The sequence below is a fragment of the Saccostrea echinata genome, unplaced genomic scaffold (genome assembly GCF_033153115.1).
Source record: "Saccostrea echinata isolate AGI-Se365-2 ecotype Australia unplaced genomic scaffold, CSIRO_AGI_Sech_v1 ptg000011l, whole genome shotgun sequence".
Lineage (NCBI taxonomy): Eukaryota > Metazoa > Mollusca > Bivalvia > Ostreida > Ostreidae > Saccostrea > Saccostrea echinata.
In genome coordinates, this window is record NW_026889760.1 from 3,810,963 (window position 1) to 3,832,882 (window position 21,920).

Consider the following 21,920-nt stretch of genomic DNA (forward strand, 5'->3'; position numbering starts at 1 on the left):
TATCTTTCAAATCCATCGTTTTCAAAGCCACAACATATCTTTTGTGATTGTTCCTAAAATTTAGTCTCCGATAATTTATTTGAGGTAACTAGTAATAAATCCCATAATATAAGCGCTTTCCATTTTAAAAAACAAGTCATATTTGTAAACAAAACTAACGTACAATAAAGGTTAAATGTTCTGATTGGTTCCAGTCCCAGACCGGGAACAAATAAAACAGTAGGCCGACTTTTAAATAGCGACTTTTGTAAAGGGTTTGTGAAGAGGTACGATGTTGCAAAACGTTAACATTGTGAAGATGAATATCTGATTAATACCACTTCTCGAATATACTGTTGTACACTACTCCTGAAGTTTCTCCTTCACTGCTATTAATATTTTAGTGAGGAGTAAAGAAAGAGGCTTGATAGAACATTTACTAGATAATGTATCTTTGTTAGGATTTTTGTAGCTTAGGAATCCAGTATAGGTATAGTAATTAAATTCAATTCATTATAGGGAGTATTAAAAGTTTTCAAAACTACAACATGATTTTAAGGAATTTCCTCCTCAGAAAGGAAAATGAGGGCTTAAATCAGATTATCACTTGAAGATCTTGTTGTAACTCTTGTTGATGTTACAGGATTTCAACAACCTCATTTAAAGTCAACATTTCGTAAATTCCTATGGTAAGTAAACTAACCATTTTAGCAAATATAACTTATCCTTAGGTCGTATTTTGACCGACATGTTAGACCTTTGTTTGTAAACTAAATTTGACTACGGAAAATTCCGTCAATACATAGAACTCACAGCGGATGTGACCGGATATACTGACTCTTCATAGGCACCTGATCCCACCACTGGAATTTCCAGGGGTCTGCGTTTTATGTCCTGTTCACGTATTTGTGTTTTTTGTTTTCAAGTTTTTATTAAATATATTACTGTCTCTTCTCTTCACTTTTCCCATTAGTATATCCACTAAATACCATTAATTTCAATAAAGAATAGTCGCTAAAATGTGAAATTACCTGCCAAAAAGTAAATGTGAATCCTAGAGAGAAAAATGGAGAAGTGCGTGCATGTAAATATTTAACACCTCCATACACAGAATCAAATTTAATTAACCTTCCAAAGAGTGTAATCGATTTTTTTTTCATCAAGGAAATTACACAGTCGATAAATGGAGTTTTTGAGGGTTTCTAGGAGATAATACAATTTTCAAAGGTGGTTGAAAATTTTCAGCGACCAAACAAAAATAACTTCATCTGCATTAGATTATTGCAGTAATTTATTATCCCTCTTTTTACACTGTTGATCTGTACAAAGAATGGGTGTTGTAACAGTGTAGGAATTAACGGTTAGTAAACAAAGATTTCTTTATCATTAAATACATTTGAAAAGACTAGTCAAAATGATTCAGTCATAGATTAATACCTTGTTACATACTAGTATTCTCTCAAAAGTATAGAACTTCTTGAAATAATTAGGTCAAATGAACTTTTTTTCTAAAAAAGACTTTTTTCCTTTTTAAAAATATGTTTAATCTTTCCTTAAATTGGAAAAATGATCATGTGGCATATCGTAAGATATGTATAAAAGCGTGTTTCGTTTGTTTTGAAATGAATTTTTTAAAAATGTTTTCAATTGCTACATTGTAGGAACAGTTCAGTGATTATTGCATTCATTTAAAGATGGACATCTTCCATACTGCACCATAACATCATCAACTGCTACTGCGCCATTTGTCACATCAGCTTCTATCAAAAGCTGAAAAGAAATAAAGTCTTCCTAAAGTTCTTTACTTATCAGTTTACAGAATCAAAATATCATTTTTATTAAATTAAATGCACACATAGGATTACAGGTAAAGTACTACGAGTTTTTTTTCCACTATCAAAAATGTAAAACATTTATTCCTTTTTCGAGTTGTTTGTCATAATTTTATCATTCGACATTTACAAAGATTTTTTTTTTCTTTAGCAACTTCTTCCTCTACAGCTAGGATTATTTCCTTTCGAGATAATGTCACAATTAACAATAGTTCATGGCGTCAGTTGACAATTTTTCTATCCTTGCACAAAGCAGAAATGTTGTAGCTTCTGAAGATAAAAATGTTTTCAATATACTTATTAAACGTTTGTTTAAAAAAAAGCTGACGTTTAAATTGATATTACAGGTTATACTCACTCGCCATGTATTGGGTGAGGTAACACTAAACCTGAATACCGACCAGGATATTTCTTTGTTACGGTTTATTTCTCTAATCTGTTTGACTGTGTTCCTAACTGATTCTTTCTGGAATATCTTGACTGTGGTAGAGTTATTTTCCAAATAGTAATACAGGGATACACATACGTCCCCGGGGGAAACCTCGGTGATGCTGACCAAGCGTGCCGTGTTGAAGGATTCTGTTTCATTGGCAAACATGTACCACCCTTAGATGAAAATATAAGATAATAATATAATTATGGGAAAAAATATTTTGCCTGAACTCTTACAATTGACAAAAGAAATTGTATAATCCACACCGTCAGTTTACAATACTACTACATGTAGTTGAAAATACTGATGAAAAAATATATATGAGAATTGTTTTATTTATATGTCCCAATTGCTATCTTTTTAAGGAATGTGCAATTTTCAGTGATAAATCAAAAACACATTTACTAGTAAAAATGAACACTTAGTCTGAGAGAGAGAGAGAGAGAGAGAGAGAGAGAGAGAGAGAGAGAGAGAGATTTTCTAGAGGCTATTAGTAAATAATTTTGCTCAGTCAGTGAGACCTTAAAAACCGAGGCCCCGTGTCACGGCAGGCGTTGGCACGATAAAGATCCCTCACTGCTCAATGGCTCTGAGTGCCGAGTAAAGGTGTAAATTTGAAGCCCTTTACTGGTACATGTATATGGTGACGTCTCTATATGAGTGAAAAATTCTTGAATGGGACGTAAAACAACATACAATCAATCAATAAATAATTTTGTGAGACATATTCCATATACAGATTCAACCGGAATATTGACAGACCATCTCCATTCGTGTGGTCAGTTTGTGGTCCTTCCTCCGATACTGGTCCTTTTTTCTTTGTCCATTGAATTCCAGGTGATGTCCAGTCGTTCACAAGACCACAAAGGGGGAGATCAAATGTACAGTGTATAGGGCGATAAGCTGCTGGAAGTAATTGCATGGAGTAATATTCGAAATAAGTCAAAAATTTGAATGTACATCTTTTATAATTTATGACAGAGAAATTAAAAACTTGATCATCAAGGTTATAAAAACCTTATTCTTGACGCTTTTATTTACATTGTTTATCTTTTGGTTTTAAATATTATACATTTATTGCATGATCGTGAAGGAAATATGAAGATTTATTCAACCCCCAAAAATTACATTCCCCGGGGTCTTCGCCCGATGGAAATTTGATTTTTCTTGACTGAATAAATCTTCATAGTTCCCAAACATTCAAGCAATACATTGTTTATTATTCCGAAACAAGCAAAGTCTTTAAAAAAAAAAAACAAACAAAAATAAAAACCAAAAAACTCCCCCAGAAACTTCCAAGTCGACACAACTCTCAAATTCGCATTCAGTTTAAAAAAAATTACTTAAATACTTTACTTGAAATCCCTTGGACACTTCATAGACAATTGTCTTTCATTTCTTTCTCCGTTCACGGTAGCTCAGTCGGTAGAGAGCTCGCTCAGTGATCGGGAGGTGTGAGTTCGAATCTCGGCCGCCACTGACCTAAGTCGATAAAAAAATGGGCAGCAACTGTTCCTTGCGCTCGGCACTTTGAAGTGAAAGTTGCGGGTCCTTCGGATGAGACATTAAAAACCGAGGCCCCGTGTCATGGCAGACGTTGGCACGTAAAGAACCCTCACTGTTTAATGGCCCTGAGTGCTGAGTAGTGAGTAAAGGTCAAAATTTGAAGCCCTTCACCGGTATATGGTGACGTTTCTATATGAGTAAAAAATTCTCTAATTGGAAGTAAAACAACATACAATCAATCAATCAATTGAATTCTTTAATTTTTTAAACCATCCTTATTGAAAAGAAGATCGTTTATATCGTCACTGCTTAGTAGATGAAACCTTTCTACTATAGTTGTAAATTTCGTGTCGTCTGCTTCTCTCGGAAGTTTTCGTTCAATGAACGCAAAGTATTTCAGGAAAATGCACGAGGTCTCAGAAGAGGTTGAATATGATGAAAAGCATGAGAACGACAGAAAAGTTTTATGGCTCTGTCACGTGATTGTCTAGAACCAATCAGATAACTTGTTGTACAGAATAATTATAATGAGATATAATAATAAATATTGTATCTATTTGATGTGTTTCTCCCAACAATGCTTTAATTGTTTTTTTTAACTATCATGAAAAAGAAATTACAAAACAGGCTATAAACTTTATAATTTGTGGGTTGTTTCTGAAAATTTTACTGAAAACTTACCATTTTTATAAATCTTAAAATATGCAAAATAATGTTGGTATGCTATGTATTATCGCAACACTTGGCCAAACTTTTGTATTTTTGATTGATTATATTATTGTTACTTACCCATCGATGACTGAAGATTTATATCTGAAGAAAGAAAATAACAGTAGTTTTCGTTACCATTCATGTTCATCACAACATTGTATTATGACTTAATCTCTCGGCACGTCAGTACAATCGATATGAGAGAAGAATCACAATGCTAACCTGTTGGGCAGTTGTACATCTGCCTTATTTTTATGACGTCAATAACACTGAGGTTCAAATGATCACCAAAATGCACTCCCTCATATTTTGATGATAATGTTGGTTTTCGTGTATCCAGAGCGTGTTCGAATGGACCAACGTGAGTAACAGAGGTAAAATCATAAGGCATGTCTCCAATTTTTGATGATGATTCATTGTAAATTTTTCTATTGATTGCCTCCGCTAAAACATACAACTTTTCGTCTTATTGGTAAGGTGTAGTCATTGTCTTATTACATATATGTATCATGGATTTTATTGCTTCAGTAATTTGATTTATAATTTAAATAATAATAATAAAGAAATTTTAATCAAAACTTTATCATGTTACATATTCCTTATTTGATTCATGCAGAGGTAACAATAAGTTGCTCTACTGGTTTCTTACTTTTAGTTTTACATTTAGAGAATGGTGTGTCTTGATGCTTTCTAAACGCGTACCAATTTTCATTTAAATCAAAGCAAAAACCGGAGTTATATTTTGAAAGAATTTCTCTCTTTTTTCTACATTTATTGACCAAGCCAACACCGTACATAAAAATTAAAATCTGATAAATAGCAGGCCCGTAGGAAGCAATTTCAGTTTGAGGGGCACAGCTATACATTTTCAGTTGAGGGGGCACTATCAACTACCAAAAATTCCTTGACAAGCCAACAAAAAAAAAATAATAATAATAATAATAAAATAAAATAAAAAAAAAATAATAAAAAAAAGGTCATCAGGCGTTTTTGTTGAGGGGGCACGAACATATAATAGCTAGGTTTTCTATAGTAGACTATATATTGGCAAAACTATTGGGGACCCCCCCCCCCCCCCCCCGGTTCCTACGGCCATGTATAGAATTGTTAATCTTTGTGTAGTTTACTTGTGTTATCAAGTATTTTAAAATTTGAAGGCGGTATAAATAAATATTTTTTAATAAATATCTCACAGAATTTTTTTAGTAACTACTGAAAAAACTTTCATCGGCATCAAAAATCAATATACAGAATTTTGTATCTTGGAATTTAACTTGTACATGTATACTAAATTTAATTTTATAAAATCAGGCCAAAACTATTAAAGGAGAAGCGTTTTGAAACATTACATAATTTTTAATAGCACTTCAACACCATTCAACGTTAAGCTGTTAAAATTAATTATGTATTGTCAAATAGTATATTTGTATACCAATTTTGAATTGAATTCTAATGAAAACATTTACAGTTTTTAGGAGTAGTAGAGCAGCGTTTTGAAAAATGGCATAGAAACCAATTTAAAAAAACCAAACAAACGCTCTTCTAGTCTTTGATCAGTAGATCTATGGCATCAGTTTTTTTGTAAGGATCATACAAATGTTTATGTGAGTCAAAGAAATCAGTTATAATTAAGGTTGATGTTTACGAAAATTTGAACTCTGAGTGCATAGATTCTACAATTCTTTTACAAAGGTAATAAAGACATTATTATGTTTAGTGCATATTTTTTTCATATGCGTCATGGTGGCTTTTGAAGAACCTACGCACTGGGTTCAATCATATAAACTGTTACACATGTATTCAAATGTAACAAACTTTCAATATTATTCCAGTGTATGTTGATATAGTTGTCTCTGTCGTCTCGAGTGTGTTCATCTGGTAATCCCAGGATTCTTGCTAAGTTGTACACCAAGGCAGAGCGAGATACACACTTATCTTTTATTTTTATTGATACTTTGGCTGTACTTGAAAGTGGATCAAACGGCATTCCAGGTGTATTTCTTTGATACTCACAACTAAATTTTGTAAAGAGAGAGTTGGAGTATTAATTTATATGATTTAAAACAACAAAATAGTAGCTATACCAATGGGTCATATTCATTTGATATGTTGCAACAAAATTCAAACAAAATCATCTGTTATTGATTATATTATTTGTAAAAGTTTTGTCTTATATTTGTTGTAATTAAATAGGACAACTAAAAGCAATTAAAAGTTGTGCATACAACTTTTAAAATATCCTCAGTTACAATGGTTGCTCAGTTCGTGGTGACATACGCTATTGCTTGCAAGTTTCTAGATTTGTTTATATTTCTATAATCACATGATTGTTTTAATAAAACAAGCATCCTTTGTATTGCTTTGTAAAAGCTACTGCATATTGCATAAAAGATATTCGGTTCTGGTGTAAAGAGGAATAAAGAGGAATAAATTTTCGCCGGAAAATGACTCCCGATCATTATTGAACGTCGAAAAATGACCCCCGGTCATTATTTGACGTTGAGAAATGACCATTTTGCCGGTAGAAAGTTGACATCACCCTTAAAATCTACATATCCTACATAAAAAAATTATCCCCAAAGAATAACGCCCCTTTTTAGCTTTATATATTTTTCTTTTTCATTTTGGTTGAAACGTTGAAGAATAATAATTCAATCCCGTGAGCCAAATGCTCAACTGAGGTAAATTAAGAATATAGCGATATGTTGGTCTCATTAAATCTTCTTTCGAATAAAATGACCTGCTTTTTAATGATAAATTGAGAACTTAATCGTCTTCAATCTACACTAGGTGGAAATGCTTCCATGTTGATTTGACAAATATATCATGTTGTTTTAAAGATTTTTTAAAAATTCATTTATATATTCCAGAGAGAGAGAGAGAGAGAGAGAGAGAGAGAGAGAGAGAGAGAACTGATTTTAATGTCTATCTACCGATTAATCAAATTGCGATTTAGTATTTTCGGGTCAATGATTAAAAATGCGTACATTAACATTCATGTAATTTTTGGACGTATAGCAAAAGATCTAACAATTTGATTAAGAAGAATTACATGACGTTTTAGAGACTTTTTTGGTACATTTTTATTAAAACTGAAAGAACTAGCATTTATTTACTGTACAGTGTATATGGCAAACAAAACTAAACTGCAAGTAAAACTTCCAAGAAACCCCAGAAACCGCAGAGGAATGGAGTCAATAAATTAAAACTTGATCAGATATCGTGTCTATGGTGGCATATTTCTGCCTCCTACATGCAAGATAAATTATGTTAACATGCAGCATAATTATGTAGACATGCAACTTATTTATGTTAACATGCAAAATAATGATGTTGACTTACACGTTACCAACATCTTGAGAGAATCTAAAGATGTTGCTAAACTTACTTACCGACGCCAATATATGACATCATACAAGCAAGATGCAAAAGGATTATGTTGACATACGACTTATATATGTTGACATGCTAGATAATTATGTACACATGCGACTTATATATGTCAACTTGTAAGATAATTATGTTAACATGCGAGTTAATTATGTCAACAGGCGAGATATGTATGATGACATGCAACTTATTATCTAGCATGTTGCCATAAATATCTTGCATGTTAAAATACAGCTCATATGTTTTCAAAAATAAGTCGCATGTTAGCATAAATAAGTTGCATGTTGACATAAATAAGTGGCATGTTTGCATAAATAAGTTGCATGTTAACATTATTATATTGCATGTTGACATAAATAAGTCGCATGTCTACATAATCATGTTGTATGTTAACATAAATAACTCACATGTTGACATAATTACATGTATCTTGCAAGTTAACATAAATAAGTTGCATGTCAACTTAATTATGTTGCATCTTGCTTGTATGATGTCGTATACTGGCGTTAGTAAGTTAGTTTACCAACATTAAAATTAGATTCTTGAAAAGATTGATAACTTGCATGTCAACATAATTATTACGTATGTAGACATAATTATCTTGCATGCTGACATACTTTTCTCGCATGTTAACATAATTTATCTTGCAGGGGCAGAAATATGCCACCATACGTCTCCAACGTTCACTTTATCCCTGTGCTTTGTACATATACTATGATAATCTTTGGTTTTCAGGATGCTCTCCCTTATCAAAGGATTGATACAGAAGAAACATTAGATCTGTTCGAACAAATATGTAATTCGCTAGGAAATATCCCGTTCGTCCGAACAATTCCGGAAGAAATGATTTAATCTAATTCCTCTATCGTACAAGTATATTTAATTCGTCCGGAGGTAGAAATCATTTGTCCACATAAACATCTTGTTTGTCCGAACGAAGAAAAAATTTCTCAGAACAGTTATCTTATTTGTCAGAACAACTATCTCATTCATCCGAACAATGTATATTTTTTTCTGGGCTTCAACAGCAACGTACTTTTACGTTGAATTATGACCGCCTTTATAAAAGTTATGGTATTCGTGTATTTTTGCAAAGAGCAAGTTCATTTAGGGCCTCTTTTGGCCCTGTGAATTTCTAAAAAATCAAAACTGCTAAGTTTTAGTTGACAGTGCATTAAATATCATTTGGAACCATGGAGACAGCATATCTATTGAAAATGACGCATTTTCTCGCTAGCCAATGCATACAACGTCATGTATTGCGCCATTTATTCCCATATCCTGAAAATTTCCCCAAAAATGACCAAAATTTCAATATTTCGTATAGAGCACAACCTCTGATACAAAATATGCTTTAATGTAATAACAGAACTGTTTTTTTTTAAGATTATAAAACAGATTTTTTTATCAAGGGCTGTGCCCATATTTTAGAGCTTTTTGCATAAGATCATAAGGATTTCACTGTTCGTGACGTGTTGACGATTTTCATGTCTGGAAGTTTAAATACTTCGTCCCATTGTTACCACATCAAAGGAAGTAACCAAGTTCACTTCTCTCCCACGCGAAAGTCGGTCAACTGCATTATACGTTGTCTGTACTTAATGGGTTCAAAAAAGGAGTCAGGCAGTCCAGTCGTCTTTTTATCGAACATTTAATGCATAATAAGCACAGGCACTTGTTTCGGTAATAAATTTTTAACCCATAGTATAATAATAACACAAGGTATCCAACTCCAAATTACATGGAGTACCCCCCTCCCACAGAATCGCACTCATTTACACTTTCAGAGGAAATACACTGACAAACTGTTTATACCTATGTCTTCTATGATAATTTATCTACACAACCATATATGACATGCCTGTCTTTATTTTCTTTAATCTCCGTAAATAGCGTCAAAACTCTGCTCGCCGAGTGGAAAAGTCGAATTCAACCATGAAATGGTATGTGCTAATCCCGAGCAGAGAACAAAATTAAAAAATGAGTGGGTTTAAAAATTCAGTTCCAGTGTTTAATATTGCAGTGAATAAATAGAATTTGTTTATGTCTGATTTTCCCTGGAAACATTACGATGTTATCCGATGTAATGTTCGAAACAGATTTTTAGCCAATCTAAATCTCTGCCCGGGATTAGCACATACCATTTCATGGTTGAATTCGACTTTTCCTTTCGGCGAGCAGAGTTTTGACGCTGCTTACGGAGATAAAAGAAAATAAAGACAAGCATGTCATATATGGTTGTGTAGATAAATTATCGTAGAAGACAAAGGTATAAACATTTTGCCAGTGCGTTTCCTCTGAAAGTGTAAATGAGTGCGATTCTGTGGGAGGGGGGTACTCCATGTAATTTGGAGTTGGATACCTTGTGTTATTATTATACTATGGGTTAAAAATTTATTACCGAAACAAGTGCCTGTGATAATAAGTGTCTTTGATAATGAAAAAGAGTATTTATAGGTAATTATTTTATTCCATAGCAAATTTGAACTTTTTTTCAATCTGCCTTAAATAGTGCATGATTCATTAATTACTGGATTTTTACGTATCAATCCGGGTCATTCTGGGATTGTAGTATTTTTTTTCAAATCACTGCTGAAAAATGGAGTTAAATAAGTTTTTAGAGAGATATTAAAGAAGGAGAAACAAATGTAATACAGACCCTTAGGAAGCAATTACAATTGGGGGTGAAGGATGTAGTGGGGGCTAAAACTAAACATCGAACGGAAATTCCTTGACATGCATAAAAAGACACTACACCTTGTTATTTAGGGAAACGACCGTAAATTAGCTTTGTTTTCTATTTATAGTATATTTTGGCAAAATTATTGGTTCCTTTTATAATGTACAAGGCATAGAGATAAGTCTATTTTCATTAACAAACAATTACAATATCATTTTAACATGAATTATGTTGCAGGGTTTATGGTAGTTTCATCTTCTCATGCTTCGATAACAAGTAAATATAGGCTTGTGCATTTCATTAAATAAATAATAAATTGATGTCCAAGTGTTCCCTCTGAAGAAGATGTTTAAGATAAAAGTTCGTTGATTCTTAACGCGCGTTGCAAGTGAGAGATCAAGAAATATATACTTGTAGCTATATTTAGTTTCTAAAGTTGGCTTTTATTTATGTGTTTAACCCCTACCTGTGTATTTTTATAGTAAGAGGTTTATCATATGGTTTATACTACATGTATACATACAATAAATTGTACAAGCAATCATGGGTTTGGATTTTTCCCATTTGGATTTTTGGACCTTTTTTTTATTGAATCTATAAAATACAGAATAATTTTGCATTTCGTTCTGCCGGTGTAAAGACGAATTATAATGACCACCGTAGAGAAATTTCAGACGTCGAAATTGACCCCAGCCTTTAAAAAATGTAATTTTTGTAGCAAAAGATCCATAGGGGGCAGTTTTCTATATGTGCAACCTTTAAGAAATTGACTCCCGTTGTGCACAACCCGCAACTATTTCGCAGATATAGGTCTTGATCGTAGTACTGCATATAATAAACGGTAATAAATTTAACTGATATTGGCTATTATACTCGTAAGATTTTGCAATTTTACATGCTCACTGCACTACTGGCCTTGGGCTCAGATGAGGTGACTAACGCATAATAACAATATTCAATATTTGTCTATAATTGTTCGTACCAACCTTTTTTGAAATCTGAATTTACAGTTCCTTGAATTTTATCCTCTAAGTACATAAAAATGGTATTTTCTTCGAATTCGTATACTCAGATACATTAAAGTTCTGATTTTATACATCGCCCAAGGTAATCAAAAATGAAAGCATTTTCAAAAGTTTGTCATCTATGCTTCGACATTCTTATTTTTAAAGGAGATGGGCGAACAAGGCATGCAAAATGCCTACAGCTTATAATTAAAATGTATAAAAATGATATTCCAGTTTGCTTCGCCTCGGTCAATAGTGATATTTTTCTGGTGGATAACAAGCCATATTTACCACCGAAAGAGTCCATAATTGCAGTGTTTTATTATATTGTCTGGATTAAATAAATAAGAAAATGAAGGCTGCATGACGACACCACATTCATTTAAAAACTCCTGTCGTAAAAAAGATTAAGAATGTCCCGATTACAAGTTATAAATTCCGTGTTTTCCTTTCGTTGTGTGACCGAAATGTTTGGAAAATAATCCGGCAGTAGGATTGCCTAACATTTTTCCTGCTCAGATACACAGCGTGTTCCGATCGTTGCAACCATTGTTTACAACGTTTGCTATATTGTTCGTGACGTCACAATCGCCACTACATGCGCACTGACCCTTCGGTTAATACGGCTTCAAAGCCAGTGAATATACATTGTATAGAGGATATTCTGCAGAAAATTATTAAAAAAAAAATCATTCTATGATTTAAAAAAAATGGTATTCTTGAAGTTCGAACCCAAGCAATAAAAATCTTGAGTATCAGTGATTTCATAGAGACCAACACTTTTTTTACTTGTATTTTTTCACATATTTTCGTGTTTGGGTTCGCGGGGATTTCATTTCATGGATAAAGAACTGTTGAGTAGCTACGTATATGGTATTTGACACTATAGAAATGAATTCGTGGGTCTCTTCATTCCTCGAAAACACCGAAAATTAAACAACCATGAAAATTAGTGATTTCGCAGTAATTCTATTATAGAGACCAACAGATAACTACAAAGCTACCCGGCTTATGACAAATTGCGGCATTTACATGTAAATCATTTCTGTGATATTACCCCTGTTTAAATGGACTTCAAATATTTCTTGGATATACACGAATGTTATTTCAAAGAAGTGTATTTCTAAGATAAAGTGAGTCTTTGCTCCATGTCTTTGTTTACAGAAATGTGAATAGTTTTACGCATACTTCTTTGAGTATAATCTTTCCAAACAAAAAAAAAATGGAACGAAGACCCACTCATATTGAAAAATTGTGATATAATATGACAAATGATCATTTTTGCTCTCTTTGGTTTGTGCATACTATTTCATAGACAAAAAAATTAAATCTTTGTGAGATTGTGCAAATTGTGGATATTTACCATAAAGTATACGGTAATGTTAAATGAAATATCAAAGAAAATTTTGTCATAATCGAGATTAATTTTTTTTCACTTCCCTATTTGTTATAAAATAGGCAAAATGGGCTTGTTCGTCTACTTTCTTGCTATTTTTTTCTTAAAAATTATCGCTTCTGTTGTATATTCCTTTATGACTTCTGTTACAAATATATATATATATATATATATATATATATATATATATATATATATATATATATATATATATATATATATATATATTAGGGATGACAATCGGTTAATCGTAAGACATTCCGACCGAATAGTCGGTTAATCGTATCAAAAATTTTCGACATTTCCTCCATTTTAAGCTCTGCTTTACTCAAATAAACAAGACTATACACATGTAGTAATATTATGCTTATATTTGATCAGAACACTATTTAAAACATTGCTGTGACATCATGCCTTTGCGCTTGCAGTCTAGAAATGTACCTGTAGCCGTCCGATAATAATAATTAACAGTCCAATAATATATTATCGGACGGAAGTGATAACAAAATCGGACAGTAGTTAAAAAACAACAACTAGAGTGAAATCAATGTTTAATATGTCCAGAAACCAAAGAAAAAAGGTAGGGAGAAAAAATTCAGGGAAAGCGAACGCGAGGAAATTAAGTTGTTAAAAATAGCAAATCCAAGAAAAAGAAACTGGAGTTTTAACCTTCCTCAAAAGTAACACTTTCCATTTTTCTGCAAAGCGTTTTCGATATGTACAGCACTGTGAATAAACCAATTTAAATCCATTTCTGATAAAGAACCAGTCTGCGAATCTAGTCATTTAACGAGGTTTGTTTGCCAATGACCGCACTTTTAAAACCCAAGATTTTCATTATATCATCCAATCGAAATTTTAGACAAAAATCCGCATTTTTACTTTAAATGCATTTTGAAGATATCATCCAACACTGTATCTGTATCAATGTCACACGCACTTAATAAAAAAAATATTCCGAATCATAAAAAAATTCCTTCATCACCTAAACACTGTCGATAGTTCCTACTACACTAAACGACTATCATTGAATGAATGAATGAAACAAAAGAGTTCACTCACTGTTTTTACTGTCTAAAGAAAAAAAAAGTTTTTCTTTTGTCTACGTATTATATGGTTTCAGGTAGAAAACTATTGATGCCAAAACTCCTATTGTGTTATTATCGGACTCCTCCGGGTAACTTTTGGACATTCAAATGGCAATGTTTTAAGTAAGATATATGCCTCATACAATTCTATATGTAAAAATTATCGGACTGTTTTCGACCCTAACGGGCCTCACACAGTTTGATAATTTTACATATAGAACAGTATTCGGCATATATCCATTACAGTACATATTTTATTTCAATTTTAATAGGCAAAAAATAATTTAATTAATAAATCAATAAAAATTTAAAAAAAAAAAAAGAAAGTAAAGAAGAAAAAGAAAAAAGATACTCATGAAACATCCCTAAAGTATCATAAACATTTTAAAAAAATCCAAAGAGATGTCAGGCAGGTTGTCACCATATTTAAAACTATGTACTATCGCTTGTTTAATAGTTAACTACAAAGGATAGTACAGGTTAGGTACACATTATAATCAGTTCACAGTACTCAAGGATTCTTTAAAGAAATTTATACAAGTCAGACTGGATAATGACATGGTGTTTGAACAGCAATTAACAACTGACCAATTACTCTCGCGTTGTCAATTCAGACAGCCTTAAGTATATCCGAATCGGCCTGTTTATATGGATGAAAATACAAATATCTTGGATATTTTTCTTTGTATTTTTTGAATGAATTTTCGGGATATTGTGTTCATATTTACGCATATATTAATTTTTTTTCCGACTAACCGATTACAGATTTTCTAACCGATTACCATCGTTCCGACCGAATAACCGGTTAACCGATTACAAATTGTCATCCCTAATATATATAAAAGTATATAGAGCTGTAAATCTATAGGGTTTAGAATGGACAGGGTAGACATATGTCATATTGTCAACTCTAAACCTTATACGGTTTAGAGTAGACAATACGACATGGTCAAATTAGCATGATCTCACGTGCATGCACGTGCGCTTCGCTCTGATGGGCTGAAAAAAAAAGTCTCAATATCTTTCTTGTTTTTTGACAAAATACTTTGAAATTTATAATATAATCACACATTAGGAGGTTCTACAATATAATATATAAGAATTATCATGAAAGCACGCGCATGCACGTGTACTGCAATCTGATTGGCTTAAAATTTAAATGGCTATAACTTTCTTGGTTTTCAACAAAACAGGATGAAATTTAGAATATAAATAGGTATAATGGATTCCTACATTATGCAACTATCAAAATTGAATGCAAGAACATACATGGACGTGCGCGCGCGCACGAAATGCATAAAATGACCAATATACTTGATATAGCCGTAACTTTTAAACTTTTTGATGATTTGCTTTGAAACTCAACAAATAGAATATATCAAAAGTGTAGACAAGATGATACATGGTCATCATGCATATGCATGCACGTGCGCGCGCGTGCAATGCCGAAATGAACAATATACTTGATATAGCTGTAACTTTCATATTTTTCAATGAAATGTTTTGATACTCAGAATTAAGACTGATGCATTTATAGTATAGACGAGATGACATGTTTATTTTGCACATGCATGCCTTAGCGCGCGCGTGAAATGCGTTAAACAACCAATATGTGTACTTGATAGCCTTATTTAATGAAACTTACAGGAAATAAGGCGCCAAAAGGGAGTTGGGGAGCGTTTGGGGAACATCTGTAACGGTCCCCGTTACAATTATAACTAGTTATTTTAGTTATTAATAGAGATTGTTCTATCTGACGTATCCGTATAAGTATCCGTATCCGTATACGTATCGAGGTGAGAGAGGCATCTCGATCCCGATGTCTAAACTATTTACTATAATTTCCATCGTTATTTATTTGGTTTTAAAGCCCCATTCATTTAAGAATAGCATATGGTATTTTTTCTAATAAAAAATGTATTAAGCTGCTGTAAAAGTCTGTCATTTCGCTGGAAAATAAAAAAAAAAAATAGATAATGAAATTCAATAAATTTGTATTTGTTTTCATTATATTGTTTAAAACTTTAATTGCAATTTCGTTTAAAAACATATATCGGGATCCCCCTCTCTCCCTCTTAACATCAGGACATTTTATTGATTGATTCTGTAATTTACATTAAATGACATAAAAGTTAACACCCCCCCCCCCCCCCCACTCTCACACACACACACACACTAAAATGCAAAAGACGTTGATATCCACACAATCAATAAAACCGTGTAACCGTTTTCTAAAGAGAATTCGCTTCCAGACCCTTACCAGTATATGCTTAAAAATGCCAGTTCACTCCCCCCCCCCCCCCCCCGGGAACACACACAAACTTTCATAGCGTCTGTTGACTTTCTTCATTCTTTTTTCAATGAACTATTTGACAAATACCTGTATGTCTCCCCTTCCCCTCCTCAGTTGAAATTGCTACTTTCGTGCCTATTCTCATACGGCTTGATTTTGCTTTATATTTTGTCCTTTCAGCAGTATTAACTTGAAAAGACTTCATGGCAACAAAAAAAAAGGTAATGAAATGAAAATACAATTGTTAAATTTGATTTTTCCTTTTAGTTCTCTTGTTGTCGTACATGTGTATTATAATTCATGGTTTGATATAGAACTGTTTCATAATATGGTATTCATTATCTTAACTCTCTTTTTATAAGAAAGAAAAGAACATTAGGCTAAAAATGCCAAAACAATTGACTTATCTATTTCTTCTATGCTACCTTGTCCATCCAGCTGATTTTTATTCATTTATTCTATTTTTATTTATTTATTTATGCATTTTGTCCCAGATCGGGACTAGTGTGAGTCAATTCAACACGCAGTTTATAGAATTGAAGAGAAGAGGCTGCTTCAACGTAGCAGAGAAATAAAAATACAGAATAAAGGATAAAATTTATACAAAACATTTAATTGATAAAATATCAGCATTTTTTCAGAGTTTCGATCCCGCTTGTACACAAAGAATCACAGTCATCTTAATTAATTTCAATGAATAAATCATTAAGTAAACTTTAGTAAACATGTATATAAAGTAATGTATAAGACATAAAAAATTTTCTCCGTTAATCTCCTTTTATCGACAATTGTTAATTCATCCCCGACAAAAAATGCGTGTAATTGCATCACTTTCGGAAATGGTAGTCCTTTCTCAAGCTCTCTGGAATTTCGGATACGGCTATCACCTAACAATTTAGGGAATTTAGAGTCTTCAAACTACCCCAGAATTGCCAGCTTTCCAAAGCTTTTCTTCAGAACTATGTCCATCAAATATAATCAAATGACATACAGAATGTTGATAATTATAAAAAAGAAAATAAGAAAATGAGGATGGAAATTTTCAGTGCCCCCCCCCACCCCCCCCACACAGAGTATTCAGTATGGTCAAATTAATCTTTCACAGTTAATGTATCCGTAATTATTTTTGTGGAAAAAAGGAACTCAAAACTTAATATCCATAACCCCCCCCCCCCCATACACACATACCCAGTAATAGGTTTATTTTAGAGTTTGATTAATTTCTACACCTTTTTATTCTCAAAGTTTTGCTAAGGTGACTTGTCATGTTTTGGTTTCTCCCTACCTCGGCCCAGCTTCCCCCTTCTCCACTTTGTTAATCAATTTTAAGTATCTGCTTGATGTAAACAAACTTATACTCATCTAGAATGTTTGACCTCTGACACCTCGTACAGTTAAACTTTGTTAACTCAAATCCTTGGATATATCGAAGTTTTAATTGGTCCAATCAAGTTTGAGATAACGAACGTTGACTGTATGCATTATGGCGAATATGTCTTGTACTGGTAAAGGTAACTTCGAGAATGAAACAATAATATACATTATATATCTTGATATTGTGTGTGTGTGTGAGAGAGAGAGAGGGGGGGGGGGTTGAGTCCCTTTTTGAACCTTTTTTTTTTTATTTTTAAACAATTTAAGAAATATTTACATACTTTTTTTTTTACTAATTTTATTTTTTTAAAATCCTTCCATAAAATGAAAGGTGTTAACAGCAACTTAATACGTTTCATTAGAAATATTACTATATATCTTATTTTCCAATGAATGATGTTCAAATCAAACAAGAAACGATGGAAATGTTACCCAACGGTTAAATCATCGGGATCGAGATGCCTCTCATACCTCGATACGTATGCGGATACAGATACGTATACGGATACGTCAGATAGAACAATCTCTAATAGTGACAGTAAAATAAAAGTTTGTTAAATAGGGATGTACATTGTTTGTGTACTACATGCAGTGATTTTATAATTGGAAAAGAGACTTTAATATCAAGAACTATAATAATACAGTTAGAACAAATTGGACGTTGTTATTGATACGATGAACTATAATTTTGTAAACTCATTTGTGATGGAATTGATCAGAATAGACCAATCAAGCCCATCGATACTAAGTAATAAAATTTGAACGGAAATGTAAAGTTACTATTAAGATTCTTGATTAAGAGTAATAAAATTGGGACCTCTGAAGCAGATAAGTAAAAAAGCCTAGGGCTAGAACTCGGCTAGAACTCCTTGTGGTGCAGAGATGGGGACTGAGTCCATAAATATCATTAATGAAGGTATACCTGGATTGGAAGGTGGTGCCATGTTGGGGTTCATAGGTCAATGGACAGACCTACGGACTAAACGTAGGTGGTATGGCAATGTTAAGTCAGCCAATAAAAACTTACTTTTATATCCGGGACCATGAATATCCTCTGAGCACAAAATACCCTGTTTTGCCGGAAAACGGCATTCCATTCTTTCATTCTTTCGACTATTCTTTGGCATCTATTATATACTTTTTTGGAACACTCTTTGGACTACACTTTGGACTTTACCTTAATCATTACTTTGGAGTTTTAGTTCTAAGCCCTTTTTAAGTATTAAATATTTAAATATCGGATCTTAAAAACTTTTGCTATAACAAGGAATTGGTCTATTCTGATGAGATTTCGGAAACGATCATTTATAATTCAAAAAAAAAAAAAAAAAAAAAAAAAAAATTACACAAATTTTGTTATTGGCTTACATGTATAAATTAAGTTGATGATTTAAGAATTCCATAATTTACCTGTCGAAAGCTTGCTGGAAATCAATGTAAGCCTGCATATTTTTGTTTGGTCTCCCATCTGTTTCTTGAAATTCGATACATCTGGAGCCATCTGAGTTAATAAGCTGAGTTACATCGGTGATGACTGCCACTAAAGTTTGCTTCGTACACGGTTCTGGATAACAAAAAATTTCAATAATATAATAATATTAATGAGTATTTCAGCTCGTGTGTTGAAAATGTTCCGTGGCTAACATCATCTAAATAATCATAACAGCACTGTACATGGGATGATACAATGAACGCAATATCAAACAGTTGGTATGTGTCCATAAACCCTCTGAATATTCCTTTTCAGTAAAAACTCGTCCAAAGTAAATAAATAAATAAAAATAAATAAATATTTATAATTTAAAAAAAAATCATTTTGATTGAATGTTACACTGACTGCAATTTTCACCTGAATTTCATTGAATTGTAACTTAAAGAAATCCATGTTTACTCGCTTCTCAATAACTATACAATGTGTAGGCGTGGATCCATAATTACATGTATATATTTATAATAATTAATAATAATTTTATTTTCTTCCGTACGTGTTATTCATGTTTTATGTTTTTATTTATGTATTCAATATGATTCTTTGAAGTGTTTTATTATTCAAATGAGACCTAGGTGAACAAACATGTTCATATTAACCTGCAACCGATATATAAATTAAATTCTGTAGGAATACCTACTCAGAGCACCTGAAATACGATAATAGACAGTGCCAATCCTGCCATCTGAATTTGACCAAATCTGTATTTCACCCTATAACAAAGACACAAAAATATAGGTGTCAGTTCATGAAAATTCTGCTGTTGCCAAGTACCTTAAATCACAGAATTGTAATTTATGAGTAAAAACATAAGTCATTATATTAAGCATTGATCTCGGATGAGGATATGCAATTAAAATATGTTTAAGAATTATTTTTACCTGAGATAGATTAAGAATACATCCAAGGGATATCAAGAAATAAACAACGCAACGAAATGTCGTACCCACCATTGTGACATGCATTTCCACTAACTTCCTTGTCAAGATAAGGCAGAAATCCTGCAGAGTGGAGTTAAGAGTTAAGACATTAGAATACATTAATTTGATTGTTATTGATTGAATTACATTGAATTTTTCTAGAGAAGAATAGATTTTTAAATAAGAATTTTAATTTTACACTATATACATGATTAAATCTACAGACGGTTCTGTACTGTTTTTAGTGCTATATACTGTGTGTGTGTGTGGGGGGGGGGGGGGGAGGGGGGGGGCTATTGAAACTTCCAATCAACTAACAAATGTACTAAATGGATATTTCAAATCTTTAAAAAAATATTTCAAGGCATAATGCTACCTTACTTTATTTAGTTTTTCAGGGAAAAAAAAATCAGATTTGAAGAATTAACGAGGCCCACCAGTGTAACTATGATCAGGGACCTAGAGTATATACAGTATGACCCTGCTATGACCCTGCTTTTCATTCCTTCATGTATGTAAAACTTTTGCCCTGTTCACACGGAGAGTTTAATTCGCATTAATTTAATGCGTAGTAAAATAATGAGAATTAAGATAATGCGAATCAAATTGCGTTCACACGACAACTAATGCGAATTAAAATTCAGAATCTATTTCTACAGTAAGGCTATTCAGTAAGACTATTATGACGTCATTTTCAAATCAGGTCACCTTATGCGGAGCAGATCCATTTGACATACTATCATAGTGTCCGTACACATTTCAGTGATTAACATAATTTTCCTTTCCTTTTCACTAAAAAGTACCAACATTCTCACCACCGACATGTGGCATGTGACTTTTTTTGCCATTACGCATGCGTCAAAATTTAATTCGAATTGGCTTCGCTTAGCGTTCACACGGAGCTAATGCAAAGTAATTTAATGCGCAGTAAATTAATTCGAATTAAACTAATTCACATTAAATTCTCCCTGTGAAAGCGGTTCAAATTTAATTTGCAGTAACTTACGTTTAATTCGAATTAAACTCCCCCTGTGAACAAGGCATTTGACCATATACCATGGCCCCACCGTGTAACTGAGGGTCATGACTTGAACACATTTACAAATCTACACTACCCGAGAATTCTTTCATATAAATACGAATAATCGTGACCTTGCTTTCCTTCATCATATATTTCAATGTATTCATTATTGTGGCTCCACCCTAACCTTGAGAGTCATAATTTAAAAAAAAAAAATATTAGTCTAGAATCTCCACTTACTTAGGAAGCCTTCATATAAGTTTCACTTTTTCTGGCCCAGTGGTTCTTGGAGAGATTTTTAAAAAGTTTTCTTATATATTTCAATGTAAAACTTTCATCCATTATTGTGGCTATACCTTGACTCCGGGGGAAAATTGTGAACAATTACTCGAAAAGCTTCCACATAAGTGTCACCTTACATGTCTAGCCCAGTGGTTCTTGAGATTTTTAAATAATTTTCATACATATTTGAATGTAAAACCTTCTTTCCTTATTGTGGCCCTACCTTACCCCCAGGGGCCATGATTTAAATAATTTAGAATCTACACTTCCTCAGGAAGCTTCCATGTAAGTTTCATCTTTTCTAATTCATTGGCTCTTGAGAAGAAGATTTTTCTTATATGTTAATGTTAATTGTGGCCCTACCTTACCCCCAGGGGTCATGATTTGAACAATTTAGAATTTACATTTCCTCAGGAAGCTTCCAAATACATGTAAGTGTCAGCTTATGTAGTCCACTGGTTCTTAAGAAGAATTTTAAAGATTTTTTCATATATATTTCAATGTAAAACTTTCATCCCT

General features: G+C 32.7%; 2 protein-coding genes across 2 annotated transcripts in view; one reads left to right on the forward strand and one right to left on the reverse strand.

Moving 5' to 3' along the window:
- Positions 1-1,554: 1,554 nt before the first annotated feature.
- LOC133184873 (meprin A subunit beta-like) lies at positions 1,555-20,143 on the reverse strand. The gene is made up of 9 exons (XM_061319947.1): positions 20,129-20,143; positions 19,819-19,891; positions 19,100-19,253; positions 6,277-6,476; positions 4,684-4,905; positions 4,540-4,563; positions 3,007-3,147; positions 2,170-2,417; positions 1,555-1,749 (listed from the first exon to the last, which is right to left on the reverse strand). Exons 1-9 carry the CDS (start codon positions 20,141-20,143, stop codon positions 1,648-1,650), a joined length of 1,179 nt encoding a protein of 392 aa, XP_061175931.1. The 3' UTR covers positions 1,555-1,647.
- Positions 2,494-21,920, forward strand: part of LOC133184821 (probable ATP-dependent RNA helicase DDX20) — a 40,013-nt gene continuing 20,586 nt past the window's right edge. The window contains exon 1 of the mRNA XM_061319904.1: positions 2,494-2,497. The gene's annotated coding sequence lies outside the window, so the exon portion shown is untranslated. The remainder of the gene's footprint in view (positions 2,498-21,920) is intronic.